Genomic DNA, 16723 nt, shown 5'->3' with positions numbered 1-16723 from the left:
GAATGGACTGGTTGGATCTTCTTGCAGTCCAAGGGACTCTCAAGAGTCTTCTCCAACACCACAGTTCAAAAACATCGATTCTTTGGCACTCAACCTTCTTCACAGTCCAACTCTCACATCCATACATGACCACAGGAAAAACCATAGCCTTGACTAGACGAACCTTTGTTGGCAAAGTAATGTCTCTGCTTTTGAGTATGCTATCTAGGATGGACATAACTTTCCTTCCAAGGAGTAAGCGTCTTTTAATTTCATGGCTGCAGTCACCATCTGCAGTGATTTTGGAGCCCAGAAAAATAAAGTCTGACACTGTTTCCACTGTTTCCCCATCTGTTTGCCATGAAGTGATGGGACTGGATGTCATGATCTTCATTTTCTGAATCCATACGCTTATGCAAAACTCAAAGTCCACAGGCTTACAGGCTTCACAAACTTATGCTCCTATAGGAACTAAAGAAAGGATTTGCATTTCTGAGTTAGTTTGTGGCCTGTCAAGAAGACCTTGAGAACTCAATGAAGGACGAAGATGAACATGGAGAGTTACTCCTAAAACTAAGTAAGAACAATTCACTTTCAACTCAACTTCAAATGTGTTCATATATTTGAGGGACACGCTTAAGTAAAACATAATGCCTTACAAGATATAATGAGATGAGATAAACGTTTTAGGTTAAATACTAAACCAGAACAAACAAAACAAAACAGAGATCAAAAGACAAGAGAATCTTTGGAAGGTGTTTTAGTTCTCAGCATACCAATCTTACTTTAACTTGGGTCTACTGCTTTGAAAAGTAGCCCATTTCAAATTCTATGGGATTCTGTATGTTATATAAATACTGTGACAAATTTTTATTTTCAAAAGGTGTATGAATCAGAGTGGAAGATGATTTTAAGATACCTCCACTGCTAAGCATTCCCTTTAATAGGAAAAACACATGTAGTTGTTTGTAGTAAAGAAATGTAAAAAGGAAATACACTTCTGCTTTATCTAATCCTATAAGAAATCAGGTGTCCCCGTGATACCAGCTTATGCACATTGAGTTTTATATGCTGGCATTATCTCTAGGCAGGTGAGAGGTAGGAGGGGTTCTGGGAGACACAACTGCAGGCACTCAGCATACTTTGTGACTGGTAGAAAACAGTGCGTGGCCCAAGGTGTGACTCTGCTATAAGATAAGCCAAGTTGTTCAGTTTGGACAACCTCTTCTAAGTTCACATTTTATGTACTCCGGGTAGTCTGTTTCTCGGAGAAGGCAATGGCACCCCACCCCAGTACTCTTGTCTGGAAAATCCCATGGATGGAGGAGCCTGGTAGGCTGCAGTCCATGGGGTTGCTAAGAGTTGGACACGACTGAGCGACTTCACTTTCACTTTTCACTTTCCTGCATTGGAGGAGGAAATGGCAACCCACTCCAGTGTTCTTGCCTGGAGAATCCCAGGGACGGGGGAGCCTGGTGGGCTGCCGTCTATGGGGTCGCACAGAGTCGGACACGACTGAAGCAACTTAGCAGTCTGTTTCTACTTGGGTTGATAGCTGGCTGGGGAATGGAGGTGGTGGTGCTTCAAATCTGGCTCAGAAATAGGTGAATAAGGTAGAGTGTTCCACCCATCCTTTTTGGTTTTAGCTCTGTTCTCCTTTCTTTTAAAGGAGCTTTTAGTGTATTTTAGTGGCAGTGAGGTAAAGGTCATAGATATGTGTATTTACTGTTACCTGTCATTGCATATTAGTGAAAAGGAAAGTGTGGATGTTATTTAAAAACTCAATATTCCAATTTTAGGTAAAAAAATCAGTCTCACTAGAAGTGTTCTTTTTGTTTTCCACTTCCCAGTTTCTCCTCCATTATCTTTTATTGTAATGCACTTAGTATAGTTTCCAACCTTTGCTATGTTTTAGTCACTTAGGAATTTTCAAAATATACTCTTGACCAGAGTCCTTACGCCAGAGACTGATTCATTTGATCTAGGGTTAGCCTCAGGTGATATTTTAAAAAAGGGCAGCTAGGGTTTAAAATTGCCATGGTTTCAAACAGGAGTAAAAGTATCTAGGTTCTAGTTGCAGTGCTGCCATTTACTAGCTGGCTGACCTTAGTCCTCTAGTTCCCATAAAATGATGAGGGTGGATTAGAGATATATAATAATCCCCTAATTCTACAACAAAATCACATAAATTTGGATTCATATGATCTCACCAAACTAACTCCAAAGAGATGAAAACTGAATTACTTGGGGGTGTGAGAGCTTGATTTGAAGTAGGTGAGTAATATAAATAAATGAGTAAATAAATAAATAAAAGCACTTAAGTAAACTTTTCCCTTACAAGGTGTGGGAGAAAAGAAACAGAAGACATTGATGCTTAGAAATCACAAGAGACTTCCAAGGCAGCTTTGTGTATTCCCAGGTCTCTTAAATTGGGAGCTAGTCAGATGCTACCCGGGGAACGGAGAGCGGGAGGAGGAGAGAGTTTGCTACACACCAAGAAGATAAATATAATACAAGTCCCCAAGGCCTTACACTACTCATCAGACGATAATCTGGCCTGGTGCTAAACAAAGCTAGCGTGGAAGGCGGGGTAGGGGTGTGTACGTATACGTAGATACACACACACGTACACGCACCCCACCTCAGTCATCCACTGCGCTTGCCAAGAGCAGGCAGAAGGGGTGATCCCTGGCAACCAGTCCCCCTGGCCTCAACTCTACCCCTCTCCACTAGCTCCCAGTCCCGCCCCACTCCACCCTACCCAGAGGGTTGTCAGAGCAGGGCTCAGCCCTACCCAAAACACAGGGCAGCGGCGGCCACTGCCATTCTCCAGGAGCTGGTTTTCTGTTCACTCTCAACCTCTTCCATCTTACCCGTCCCTGTGCTTGGAAAACCAGACTCTCCCACTAACCCTATCCCCTGGCTTCCCTGCCACTACTCTCTAGATAAGGCCCGCCAAAGAGGGCCAAACAGAACGAAGCCCTTGGCCCAAGCACGGGCTGATCTCATTCTCCGACCGATCCTTAGTCCTTCGCCTTCACATTTACAGCCTCCGGTCTCCTCCTCATCCGCACACCTTTCCCAGACAAACCCTAACTCTCCCAGTGTCACCTCCCACTTCTCCAGCCTCTCCTGCGCTTTCTTCGCCATGAGGATCCCCCGAGGAACCAATCCGCCCCAACACTTACAGTCTCCCTCCTTCCAGGACTCCGCCCTTGGCAGCTCAAGAGCCCCTCCAAGCGCTCATACTTTTCCCCCTCCAGCCTGACACCTTGCGCGCCGCCAGCCCCCCGCCCCGCCCGCTCCCGCCCCATTCCGGGTTCAAAACCTCTGCGAGCCCTCACTCCCGGATCTCACTCAGTCTCCGGATCCGACACGCCCGTCGCCGGTCCCTGCGCTTCTGGTTCTCTACCTCTCCAGCTGACCCACAGGGCTCTCCATCCACCTCGATTCTTAACTCTTCCCTCTCTCCCGACGCCGGCTCTCAAGCTCCCCTCTCCACACCCCCGCCCTTGAAACTCCCGCTCTCCTCCTCCGCCCAGCTCACTCTCTTCTCTTCCTTCCCTCCCTCCCACCCTCCCCAACCTCTCCCCGCCCGGCCCCAGTCCACTGATCGCCTTGGGGAGGGTGGGCGCCGCCCGCCGGGCATCCGCGGTGTTCGGGCCTCCACGGCTGGGAGGTGACGCGGGCCCCGCGGGAGGAGCCGGGGAGGCGGAGGAGGCGCGGGCGGCGGCACCGAGCGGCGGCGGCAGCAGCAGCGGCGGCGTAGGGAGCGGGCCCTCCGCACCCACTCCACGGACCACAGGGGCGGTGGCAGCTTGAGGGACTCCAGACGGGCGCGTTGATGTGGAAGGACCCGCGGCCGACCCTGCTGCGCGTCGGAGGTCGCTGGGATCCGGGCGCTGGCAGCCGCGAAGCACCGGCCTCGGGACTGTCCGCCACTAGCCCTTGTCATCCCTTCTCCGCTTTCGCTTCCCCGCTCTAGCCCGGAGGGGTGGTCTTCAAGGCTACCCGCCCCGCCCCCCGGCCCTCTCCTCGTCGTTTCTGGAGGGGGGGGTCCTCCCTCCGCGGAGCCGGGAGCCCAGTGACGCGTCGGCCGGTGGGACGGCTCGGCAGCTTCTCTGGGAAATTCGCCCCTGCTTCCTCACTCTCCCCTGCGCTCCCGCCTCGGCGCCCCTCTTGGCTCGCGGGACGCTGCCTCCCCGGCACTCGGAGCGAGTACCCGGGACTCCCCCCAGGGGGCTGGGTCGCAGCCACCCCTGTCTCCGCTCCCGAGCGGCGCGCGCGGGGCCCCCCGCCTCCGCCGCGGCCGGACACCCTTGCGCCCCGGGCCGGCGCGCCGCCCTCCCGCCCGCTCCTTCCAGTCACCCCACCCTTATCGCTGTCCCCGCCACCTTACTCCACCACTCTCCCCGCGCCGCTCCGCGCCCTCCGCGGCCCGGCCCGGCCTCCCGCTCCTCTTCTTGCCCCAACAGCTCACTTGCCAGCCCTTCGCCACCCGGGGAAAAAGAAACATTTCTCGGAGCGCACTCTTCAGCCCTGCCTTCCCCCGACCCCGCCGCGCTCGCCCTCCCCTCCCCTTCCCCCCTCCCTTTTCCATCTTGGGGGAGGGGGGCCGTCGCCTGGGATTGAAGGCCATTGATTTGTATGTATTTGTCCCGGCGCCGGAGGCTGCCCCAGCCGCCCGCGCGGGTGCCGCCGCCGCCGCCGGTGGAGTTGCCTCCCGGCTTCCCTAGGGTGGTTGGACTTCACCAAACATGTCGGCTCCTGTCGGGCCGCGGGGTCGCCCGGCTCCCACCCCGGCGGGCTCTCAGCCGCCTCTGCAGCCCGAGATGCCCGACCTCAGCCACCTCACGGAGGAGGAGAGGAAAATCATCCTGGCCGTCATGGATCGGCAGAAGAAAGAAGAGGAGAAGGAGCAGTCGGTGCTGAAGTAAGGATCTGACTCCATCTTCCCGCCTCCCTCCCTCCCTGCCCTCCGCCGTCCCCCCCACCTCGGTCGCTGCCCTGCGGCCGCCGGCGCGCCCGGGGATCGCCGCCCTCCCTTCCCGCTGGCGGCGCCTGGGCCACGAGGGTTGCGACCACCGCCGGCCGCCGGGGCTAGCTTGCTTGGGCTGTCAGAGCGCAGGGGTGTGTGTGTCGGGGAGGGAGAGCGCCGAGGCCGGCAGTGGCGAGCCTGTGGGCGTTGTAATCCCCCCCCGGCGTCCTTCCGGCTTGCCCGCCGGGCCAGTTAGGCTGCGGGCCCTGGCGGGGCTATGGGCTGAACGCTCTCTCCGCGCGTCCCTGGTCGCTTCCCGCCGCCCCCGCGCGGAGGCAGTGACTGGGGCGAGGAATCCAATATGGCCGTGCACAGGTGCTCCCCGGGCCGGGACCCGGGCGGAGGCGCGCCGGCCGGGGAGGAGGGCGCCGCCGGGGGGCCCCTGGGCCCCGCCTCCGCGGGGCGCTTCTGCCCCCCCCCACCTCCTCCACTGCGGGAAGAGCAGCGCTGCCCACTGTCGCCCCGGGCAGGAGGGCGGCGGTGCGGGCGAGGGGGGCCTGTAATAAGCGCTGTCGTGTCTCGGGTGGGTGTGCGGTCGCCGCCATCTTCCAGCCCCTCCCCCTCGGCGGGTGTGTAACACCCTGCTCTCTGCCACTCTTCTTATTTGCAACTAGTAAATCTGCTTATTCTCGAAGAGGCTCCGAAAGGACTCCAGTTCCTCCCGTCACTGCAGCTTGGGATGCTCCCTACCTTGTTAAGTTCTGCTCCTCGTGCTCGTAGTCTAGGCAGCGGGATCTTGCGGAGGGTGGGACAGTGAAAGCAGCACCCAGGCACCCAACACAGTTTAGTGACGGTGTAACTTCAGCACCAGGGAACTGTCCAGAGAGAGAGCGAGAGATCTGTAGGCGTTTGAGATTCCTTTTCTTGTCAGTCTAGCAAAGAAATGTGTTTCAGCAGGTTTGCTTTTAAATGTTTTACGGTTCTTTGACTTCTCTGTTACTACGTGAAGGAGATTGTGCAGAGCATGTGCAACCTTTTTTTAAAAAATATTTTTCCAGCTCAATTCTTTCATTTTTTTGCTAGAAATGCATTATTCATTAAGATTGATTTGTACAGTTGATATACCAAATATGCGACAATTCTTTCGTGTCGCCTATTTCTAAATTATGCTTTTCCCATATTCTCCACAGAAACACATAGTTGAAAGTGTAGAGAGTTCCTCTGGGACGGAACTAACACACTGGCCTCTAATCATGTAAATTCCAAAAAACAGGTAGTTGAATTCAGTATTCTTTAGCACTTAACAAAGAAACAATTCTCTCCACACATATATATTTCCATATTTTAATGAAAAATACTACTTTAAATTATATAGCAAACTTATCAAATATCTTTACATGTCCAAGAAAAATACTAGTTCTCAAAAAATACTGAAGGACTAAGAGCAAATGTGCTTCTAACATACAAACTGAAATAAAGAATTGCTTCTTCAAAACTAATTTCTGGGTTTGAATAGTTGTTTGGCAATGTGACTTACTAGTAGGCTTGGGAAATGAAAAAATAGTAAGAGATTTAAGTAGCTTGTTTCAACTAGTAAAAAATAAAACAATTATTTTACAGAGCTTTTTGAGCATACTTCTAACTTTTGCTTAACTTTACTAACAATGTCAAGCTTTTGATGACTTAGAGTTTGATATTTGGATATATGAATCTGTATTTTCTTATAATGTTATAAGTATTGCCAAAATGATGCTCAAATTAAATGTGGTTTTATTTGTTTGACTCATATTTAACTGTAGGAAGTTAACTGTTAACTCATATTTAACAGTTTTTATTTATTTATGGCATGCAGAATTATGGTATTTATTGGCTAGTTCACTGTAGTTCCAAATCTATTTATTGTTCCAATACATAGAAACTTAAATGAACTTTTGAGTACTAAATTAAGAATTTCTTAAGGTGAACTATATGTTATATTAGGAGAACGTGAAAGGGTTTTTTCAGATAGGTACGTGTGAGTATTTTACTTTCCTGTGTAAACCTACATACTGTGTAAATGCATATAAAGTTTGTGCATTCATATTTGCATAGTTTAGGTAGAAACAAGCATTCTCTAAGAACATAGTCATACAGTCTATGAAATTATATTGATGAAAAATCTGTTTGTGTTTATGTAAAATATCTATTTGCATCTTTACCTAACTTAGACTTGGAAGGAGTCATACCTCAAAATGATATACATGGTTTCAGAATTATTTTTGTATTCATTTTAACAAGAAACTTTTTGGAGTTAAATTATAATATATTTGAAACTTTAATTTTTAATGTTCTTTAAAAATACTTTTGCAGAAACCAACATAATATTGTAAAGCAATTACCCTTCTATTAAAAGTAAATAAAAACTACTTTTGGCTTTCATAATAAAATAAGATTAGACAAAGAAGATTAGGAAAAGAATAGACTTTATAATAGAATGATAAAAATGAGACATTGTTTTGAAAATTTTGACAATTTACTAATATTTTCAATATTGGCTATTAAGTTACAAATGCTATTTATAAGAAAAAAATAGTACTAATATTCTTCAATGATTGCTATTTGCCATTAAATTTTAGGGGCCATTTGCTTGGTCATGACTATACTTTGTTTCTCTTTAGTGATGTCTGTTTAATTGCATGTTAACATTTATTCTGAGAGAAGGTCATGGGCAGAGAGAAATAAACTGAAATTGAAATTAATGTCTGCTGCCTTTTAACAGCTATGCTAAAAAATGAGTTTGCTGTGTGAAAAATTGAAACCATTAGATGAAAATATTTTTGCATGGGCTGTGAGTTTAAATATTCATATTAAGTACTCATACAAAGCAGAATGTGGATACCCAAGGGCATCATAAGATGATGTACTAGATTACAAGAAGAAAATAATTAAAACTTATATTTACATTTTTGTCTGTGTTTGAAAAAGACAGAAATTAAGTTTTATTGGTACTTAATATATAGATTGACAATGTGAAGATGCATATAAGTAAATATACATATTTTAAGAAGTTAATGCCTGACATATATTTAGTGAGAAAGGTGAGTGATCAAAACTGATTGAGACCATTGCAGTAAATTCTCTTCTAAGGAGCGTGGATAATTAAAATATTTATATTTAATCATTAGCAGTTTCTTCATGGCCTAGGTGAATATTCACATATTCTGGAAGTCTTTGGTCATCATCAAATGTTACAGTTTTACATATGAGTGAGATATTAGGACTTTGGAAGCATTTTTATATCCAATAGATCCTTCAATGGATCAACAATTACTGTTTTTTAATCCTTACATGAATGCCTTTAACAGTTTTAGTTTGGATAACTCAGTGTATCAGTAAAATCTATAATATTCTTTTATTGATTAAAGTTTTAAAGCCTTGTCTTTCAAGACTGTAAACTTCTTGAGGGCAGGAATAAAAATGTACTCCTCTTTGGAGTCTCTGTTTTGTAGTGTCCTTAACACCTGCACATGGTAGGTATCTAGTAAGCAATGTTGATTTAACTTCGAGTAATGTTCATTAACAAGTAGTTTACCAAACTTGTTGGAAAAATGAAATTTTTTGGACAAAGTGTGTAATTTATTTAAAATTTATATTTTCCAGTGAGTTTTTGTTCTTGTTACTATTTTTTGTTTGTTTTGGGTGTGATGTGAAAAAAATTGATGAGTAAAGTAAACCCACTGATATCAATAGAAAAGTATTTTCAGTAAATATTTATTGAGCTTTCTGCTATCCTTGTATCATAGTCTTTTAGATGAGATGTTTTTGAAACAAATTAGAAATTATGTGTTTCTTGCCATGTAAATTATCTTTTCATCCACAGTTTAGATTTTCTGTTAATGTCAAAGGGATAATTTGCTCCTCTAATAAAAGAAAATGATAAATAAAAATTTGCATGATAGATCAAGGTAATGATTTAGATTATATTTAAAACATAGGTAAGAAGTTTTATATTTTTTAATATTTCAATTTTAAAGTACTTTCTAAAGTCAGTTTATAAACTTCTTTACTTAATAGGTAATATATACATATGGTACAAAATTTTTAGCTACCTATTTTCCCTTTCCAGAGGCAACTCCTATTGCCAGCTTGTTTTATACTCTTTCAGAAATATTCTGTGCTTAAGAGTAGATATGTGTGTATATCAAATATTGTGTGTCTATATATGTATATATATGTATATACACATGTATGGACTTATATGTATAAACATAAAAGGTACAAATATGTCTTGCAGTTTAATTTTTAGGAGATCAATTCCACACCCATGAATATATAACTCCCTAATTCATTTTAGGGATATGTTAGGGATATTAAGCTCAGATATGCAGATGACACCACCCTTATGGCAGAAAATGAAGAGGAACTAAAAAGCCTCTTGATGAAAGTGAAAGAGGAGAGTGAAAAAGTTGGCTTAAAGCTCAACATTCAGAAAACTAAGATCATGGCATCTGGTCCCATCACTTCATGGGAAATAGATGGGGAAACAGTGGAAACAGTGTCAGACTTTCTTTTTTGGGGCTCCAAAATCACTGCAGATGGTGACTGCAGCCATGAAATTAAAAGACCCTTATTCCTTGGAAGGAAAGTTATGACCAACCTAGATAGTATATTGAAAAGCAGAGATATTACTTTGCCAACAAAGGTCCGTCTAGTCAAGGCTATGGTATTTCCAGTGGTCATGTATGGATGTGAGAGTTGGACTGTGAAGAAAGCTGAGTGCCGAAGAATTGATGTTTTTGAACTGTGGTGTTGGAGAAGACTCTTGAGAGTCTGTTGGACTGCAAGGAGATCCAACTAGTCCATCCTAAAGGAGATCAGTCTTGGGTGTTCATTGGAAGGACTGATGCTGAAGCTGAAACTCCAATACTTTGGCCACTTCATGTGAAGAGTTGACTCATTGGAAAAGACCCTGATGCCGGGAGGGATTGAGGGCAGGAGAAGAAGGGGACAACAGAGGATGAGATGGCTGGATGGCGTCACCGACTCGATGGACATGAGTTTGAGTGAACCCTGGGAGTTGGTGATGGACAGGGAGGCCTGGCGTGCTGTGATTCATGGGGTCGCAAATAGTCAGATACGACTGAGCGACTGAACTGAATTCATTTTAATGGCTGTATGTGTGCATGTGGGTACATGCTAAGTCGCTTCAGTCATGTCCCACTCTTTGCAACCCTATAGATGTAGCCCGCCACACTCCTCTGTCCATGGGATTCTCCAGGCAAGAGTAGTGGAGTGGGTTGCCATGCCCTCCCTTCTCCAGGGGATCTTCCCAATCCAGGGATCAAACCCGAGTCTCTTACATCTCTTGCATTTGTACATATGTCATTTTCCATATGCATGAATTTGTCTCGAATAAATTCCTAGAAATGAGATTGTTTGATCAAAAGGTCATAAAGTGTAACCTTTATATTTTTATAATATATACAATAAAAAATTTAAATTTTATTATTGTCACATTTACTTTCATAAAGGAAGTATGCATAAGTGACAAATGCTAGGGAGATTTTCATATATCCTTGCTAACTCAGTATGTGGTAGTCTTGCCAATAGTTTTGGTGGAAAATATGCCATTCTAAAATTTAATTGCAGTTTTCTTATTATCAGTGAGGTTGAGAGCTGTTTACATTTGTTTAGAGCCTTTTGTATTTCTTTTTCTGTTGGTCATTTTCAGTGATTTGTGGAAGCTCTTTATTTATCATTTGTTTTATGACCTTGTTTATGCCTTTTTTTTTACTAGTCAAGATTTTAAAAAATGTATTTAAATTTATTATTATTATGATTGCCTTTGGGTTTTGTGATATGCTTAGAATGATCTTCCTCTTTCTGATATTTAAAATACCATATTTTTTCTTACAGCTAAATGAAATTTTAAGTGTGGCATGTCATCTAAATTATGTAATTTAATCATGAAGACTTAAATAAAAATCATTGTTGTACATGCAGTAACCATGGTCATTGCCAAAAATTGAAACTCTGTAGTTTCTAAGGATTCAAAATGCATTTTAAAACATTGCCATTTTATGAGAAAATACCTGATAAATTTTTCATATATATTCTATATTTTAAAGTAATTAGGACAATTAAATAGTATCTTCTTGTTGACAATATATATTGATAAAAATTGATTGTACAGTATTATGAAGAGGGAGGTAGTGGAGGCAAGTGTGATAGGCCAGATGAATTTTGACTTGAAACCTTACTTTACTAATTAATAACTGTAAGGTCTTGCTTACGTTAATAAGCTCTCTGAGGCCATGTTTCCTCATCTGTATCGTCTGAGTAATAACACCTGTCCTGAAGGATTGTTGTAATCAATATATACCAGGTGTCCTGGCACAAGTAGGTATGCAATAAATAATTGCTACTAACTGACTATAGATAGGGGTCTCTAAACCTTAATTCTATAGCACTCTTGGACGAAATCTGTCCCCCTGCCCTTTCTTTTGAGAGATGCTTTTTTCTGCCTACTAGGAAGTCAAAATATGCCTGGAGGACTTTTAGCTGACTTCATTCTTTGTCAAGGGCTTCCCTGGTAGCTCAGTTGGTAAAGAATCGGCCTGCAGTGCTGGAGACCTTGGTTTGGTTTCTGGGTTGGGAAGATCCCTTGGAGAAGGGATAGGCAACCCATTGCGGTATTCATGGGCTTCCCTGGTGGCTCAGATGGTAAAGAATCTGCCTGCAGGATTTGATCCCTGGTTGGGAAGATCCCCTGGAGGAAGGCATGGCAACCCACTCCAGTATTCTTGCCTGGAGAATCCCCATGGACAGAGAAGCCTGGTGGGCTACAGTCCATCAGGTCCAAAGATTTGGACATAACTGAGAGACTAAGTACACACATTCTTTGTCTAGAAAGCTAGGGACAAGGAGAGGGAAGGTGAATTGGAAGCAGTTTCCCTAACAGAAACCATTATTAAAGAGCCTGATAACTAAGGTGGTGGTGGTGTTCAGTCACTCAGTTGTGTCTGATTATTTGAGACCCAATGGACTGCAGCACACCAGGCTTCCCTATCCTTCACCATCTCCCAGAGTTTGCTCAAACTCATGTCCATCGAGTTGATGATGCCATCCACCATCTCATCCTCTGTCGTCCCCTTCTCCTCCTGCCTTCAATCTTTTCCAGCATCAAGGTATTTTCTAATGAGTTGACTCTTCTTCACATCAGGTGGCCACAATATTGGAGCTTCAGCTTCAGCATCAGTCTTTCCAATGAATATTCAGGATTGATTTCCTTTAGGATGGACTGGTTTGATCTCCTTGTAGTTCAAGGGACTCTCAAGAGTCTTTTCCAACACCACAGTTCAAAAGCATCAGTTCTTCAGTGCTCAGTGTTCTTTATGGTCCAATTCTCACATCCATACATGACTACTGGAAAAACCATAGCTTTGACTAGACGGACCTTTGTTGGCAAAGTAATGTCTCTGCTTTTTAATATGCTATCTAGGTTGGTCATAACTTTTCTTTTTTTTAACTATTACACAATATTTATTATATATGTTGGATTTAACTAGAACAAATTTTCTTTTTTATATATCTTCTTACATCACTTCCAATGAACTTTTGGAAATGTGAATGTATTTTAGGAAAATATAGAAAGGAGATTAGCCTTGGAAATGATATGTTACAGTTGAAGATTCTCTTTCTTTTTATATGAGCTTACTGAATTACTGCAGAATTTCAAAAAGTGTTTTATTATGAAAGGGAGATAATTTTTGTTGGATTTTGTGATAGGAAATTCTAGAAATATGATTAGAGGTAGGGTTATTAGAAAGGGAAAAGTTGAGAATGGGTTTTGACCCAGGAGTGATATAATATTGTTTCACCTACTTTCTGTCTAAAATTGTTACCAAAAAACTGGTGGACAACTAGATAGTATAAATTAGTCTAAGAATGAATGACTTTTATATACATGCATCTCAAAAGCTCTAATTTATATTTTCCATACAACATAATGCTAGCTAAATGCTTTTTTAAGGCATTTAGAATTGAGAATTTTATAGGGTTTATATATTATAAACATTTAATATTTTTGTGTAACACACATATAGGTTCTGCTAAACAGAGATGCTGGATAAATGCTCCTTTATGCACAGGAAGAGGATGGAATTCTCTATGCCCTTTAGTGTTTTTTCTTCCAAGAAAACTTACGTTCATCTGGAGGGAGAAATAACAGTTTCACATATCCTACAACTAGGCTTCTGGGATGCTAACACTGGGAAAAAAGGATACACTAAATAATATAGCTAGGTAGCAATATAATCACAATGGTGTTTATTGATACTTAGTACTTTGGTATTGTTCAGCTGACAGATGGAGATGATGCTCACAGTCCTCTTGTTTTGTTGGCGTATGAGGTGTCTATTACAGTAGTTGCTGTAGTGGCTTGCTTCTCGGGCACATACATGAACCTCTGTTTCATCACACATCACTCACACATAATTCCTTTTGACCCAAAGCTGAAATAGTTAATGCTTTTATTAACACAATTTTTTTTTTTCTGTCGAAGTGAATTTTGTTGTGGAGGTAGCTAGGTGTTCCTCAAAGATTTATATTCCTTTTTCATAGAGTTTCTGTGCAGTAGCTGTCTAGTCCTACCTTTTCCATCTCCCCTTGTATCTAGATGAGTTCATGTAATTAAGTTCTGGCTGATGACTCTTTGCAACACTATGGGCTGTAGCCTGCCAGGCTCCTCTGTCCATGGGGATTCTCCTGGCAAGAATACTGAAGTGGGTTGCCATGCCCTTCTCCAGGGGATCTTCCCAACTCAGGGATTGAACTTGCATCTCTTGCATCTCCTGCATCAGTAGCCAGATTCTTTACCAGTAGTGCCACCTGGGTACTGAATTTTATTATCACAAGTTGACCTCTCTTCAACGATTGTCTGGTCTAAGCTAACCAAAGTCTTAACGCAGCCATTGATTCTTGAATGCAGAATTTATCAGGACATGTCTTTTCCATCCTCTTGGTGACAAGTTGCTGGCTGTACCCCAACTGAGGATTTGTTGTTGAAGGTTTGAGAAAATGCTTACACTGTACCTTAACAGAGATAGTTGCTCAGGGAGTTAAAATAGCATATAGACTTATGATGAGACAGAAGAATTCACAATGCTAAGGATCCATTTTAGAACAAATTGAAGCTTCATGTTAAAAGTTTTGCAGGTTGAAGGCTGTCTCCAAACTGAAGTGTAGGAAGAGTTATAGAACTGGGAGTTGAATGTTGTTGAATTTTATCATTGCATGTTACATATTTCCCCATTCACCATTCCAGATCTACTCACTTTCCCCCACTTTGCTGAATACTATAGGAGCTGACTTCTATGGATTGCACCAGCAGGTCTCCTTGTTCTTAGACTTCCAGTTGGTTTCTGTTGATGTGAGACATTGGCAGATTGTATGGAAGGAGAATGACATCAGGTTATTTGTTCCCAAGTTTCCTCCATGCTAGTCTGGTGGCCCTCTTAGTACAGCTATTTTCTTCCATTTCTGGAAATTGCTTTCCTGTGTTGCTAGCTGTCATGCTGCACCATCTCTTGTTGGTTTCCTTAAATCCTGCTCACATCTTTGTAAAACAGTACCTTTATTAAGCTCTCCTTAGTTACTCAGTTTATGCCATCTGTTTCCTGTCAGGACCCAGACTGATACACTGTAGATCAGTAAAAATTTATTTGGATTATGAATGTGAATGAATCATGACTTTAGGCATTCACAACCCACCTCCTTCTATATAATCATAGTAATCTTTTTACAAATCCTTCTCTGTATCATGTCCTTTGATTATGCACATCCTCTTGCTCTTTTCCCGATGTGCTGTTTTGTGTCCAGCTCCATTGCTGTGAAGACATACATCTCTTTGATGTATTTCCACTAGTTGGGTGTCTCTCCTTTCAATTTTCGTATCATTCTGTAAACAATTTTTATAATGTTTCTGATATTCAATATTAGTTACTAATCTCTATGTTCTTCTTAGTATAACTGGTTTCTTTGATGTCAGGGACCAAGTTTTAATCATCTTTTTATGCCTAGTATAGTACCAGGGGCATAGTTGTCAGTCAATAAACATTTGTTAATACAGCTTGGTGGTCATGGTAGTCATTCTAACTTCCTCACCCTTCCTCAGCCCTCAAATATAATCAGTTACCAAATCCTATCTTTATTTTCTCCAAAATATCTTTGAAATCTGTTTCTCTTCATCTTCATTGTCACTGCATTGTTTCATGCCTTTATTGTCTTTTCCTTAATCATTTCTAAACAAGGATCTTTAGTTGAGGCTCGCTTCCTCTAGTCCAGCCTCTCTGTAATAGTACTACACTCTGACACAGTTTAATTTTAATATCCTTAGTATTCTTTAGTGCCTTCCCATTGCACTTATGATATTGTCCAAACTTCTAGGTATATCATGGAAGTCCCTTTGTAGTGCTTTATCAGTGTTAAATCCTGGTGATCTTTCATGGGCACTATCTGTTTTAATTGTATTGAAGTAAGTTCCCTGTTCTTTTTTTTCATCTTCTGTTGTAGTTTGGCATATACTGTTCTCTTTGACTAGAAAGCCCTAACCGCTTTTCTCTGGCTAAGTCCTATTGATTCTTAACTGAGATTCATCTCAGGTTTCCAACTTTTAGAAACTGGGTTAGATGACTCTTTGTGCTCATATAACTCTTATTATATACTTTTATTATACTCTTACTACCTTAATACTCAACAGCCAACATTTGTTGAATGCTTACTGTGCTATTTTATATATTCGTTATCTGATTCAACCACTACAACCATCTTATGAGATAGTTATTACTTTCCCAGTTTTACAGATGAAAAAAAATGAAGACTTAAGTTGGATGCTCAGAGTTTTCAGTAGGGAGCTAAGATGTAAGCCCAAGCAGACATATTCCACCAGAATTTGTACTTAGAATCCACCTGCAATACAGGAGACTCGGGTTCGATCCCTGGGTCGGGAAGACCTCCTGGATAAGGGAATGGCTCCCCACTCCAGTATTCTTGCCTGCGAAACCCAATGACTGAGGAGCCTGGCAGGCTACAGTCCATGGGGTCGGTCACAAAGAGTCGGACACAACCGAGGGACTAAGCACAGCACAGCATGATAGATTAAGCCACCTTTTGCTGATGTTCTAGTAGATACTTGTTTTGCTATAGTGTCAAGTATGTCTTTATTTGAAATAGTAGTTAGCATTTTAGAAAATTCTACCTCCCTCAAAAAAGATTTCTCTGGGCAATAATAGTGGTGGTATTGCAGGGGTAGGCAGCCTTGGGGACAAAGCATCTTTGTTAAGACCAGGTTCACTGTCTAGAATATGAGATGCTAAAGTTAATTTCTAGGTGATAACAAATATAAAGAATATTAGCATAAAGAGTATTAATATATGGCCAGTGACCACTCTTCAAACATGTTAACAAGAACAAGGTAAAGTGAAAGTGAAGTCGCTCAGTTGTGTCCGACTCTTTGCGACCCCATTTGAGACAAAAAGTGAACCAGAAAGTGCGTGTAATAGCTGTTTAATTTCATTCTATGGCTAAGATTACCTTCAATCGAAAAGACTTTACCTTTACCTCATGTTTAAATCTTAAAAAAAAATTTCCCCCTTTTTTTGTAATTTTGTTTTTATGGTAAAATTCCAATATATTTTTGTTGATATGATAGTGAGAGCCTAGAGTACCCCTAGAAATGTGTTGCTACACCATTGGTTGTCTTAGCTGAGATCTGAAAAGTAATGTGTA

General features: G+C 42.4%; 1 protein-coding gene across 4 annotated transcripts in view; it reads left to right on the top strand.

The window, feature by feature from the left end:
* Positions 1-4660: 4660 nt before the first annotated feature.
* RIMS2 (regulating synaptic membrane exocytosis 2) overlaps positions 4661-16723 on the top strand; it is a 611677-nt gene continuing 599614 nt past the window's right edge. For 2 of the 4 annotated variants that reach the window (XM_055546481.1, XM_055546482.1), the window contains exon 1: positions 4662-4912. In XM_055546481.1, coding sequence (XP_055402456.1) covers positions 4737-4912 — 176 coding nt within the window. In that variant the 5' untranslated portion in view covers positions 4662-4736. Of the gene's footprint in view, positions 4913-16723 lie in introns of all 4 variants that reach the window. The other 2 variants (XM_055546480.1, XM_055546472.1) reach the window with 2 other exon arrangements.

The sequence above is a fragment of the Bubalus kerabau genome, chromosome 14 (assembly GCF_029407905.1).
Source record: "Bubalus kerabau isolate K-KA32 ecotype Philippines breed swamp buffalo chromosome 14, PCC_UOA_SB_1v2, whole genome shotgun sequence".
Classification (NCBI taxonomy): Eukaryota; Metazoa; Chordata; class Mammalia; order Artiodactyla; family Bovidae; genus Bubalus; species Bubalus kerabau.
This window is presented reverse-complemented; position numbering and strand designations above follow the sequence as displayed.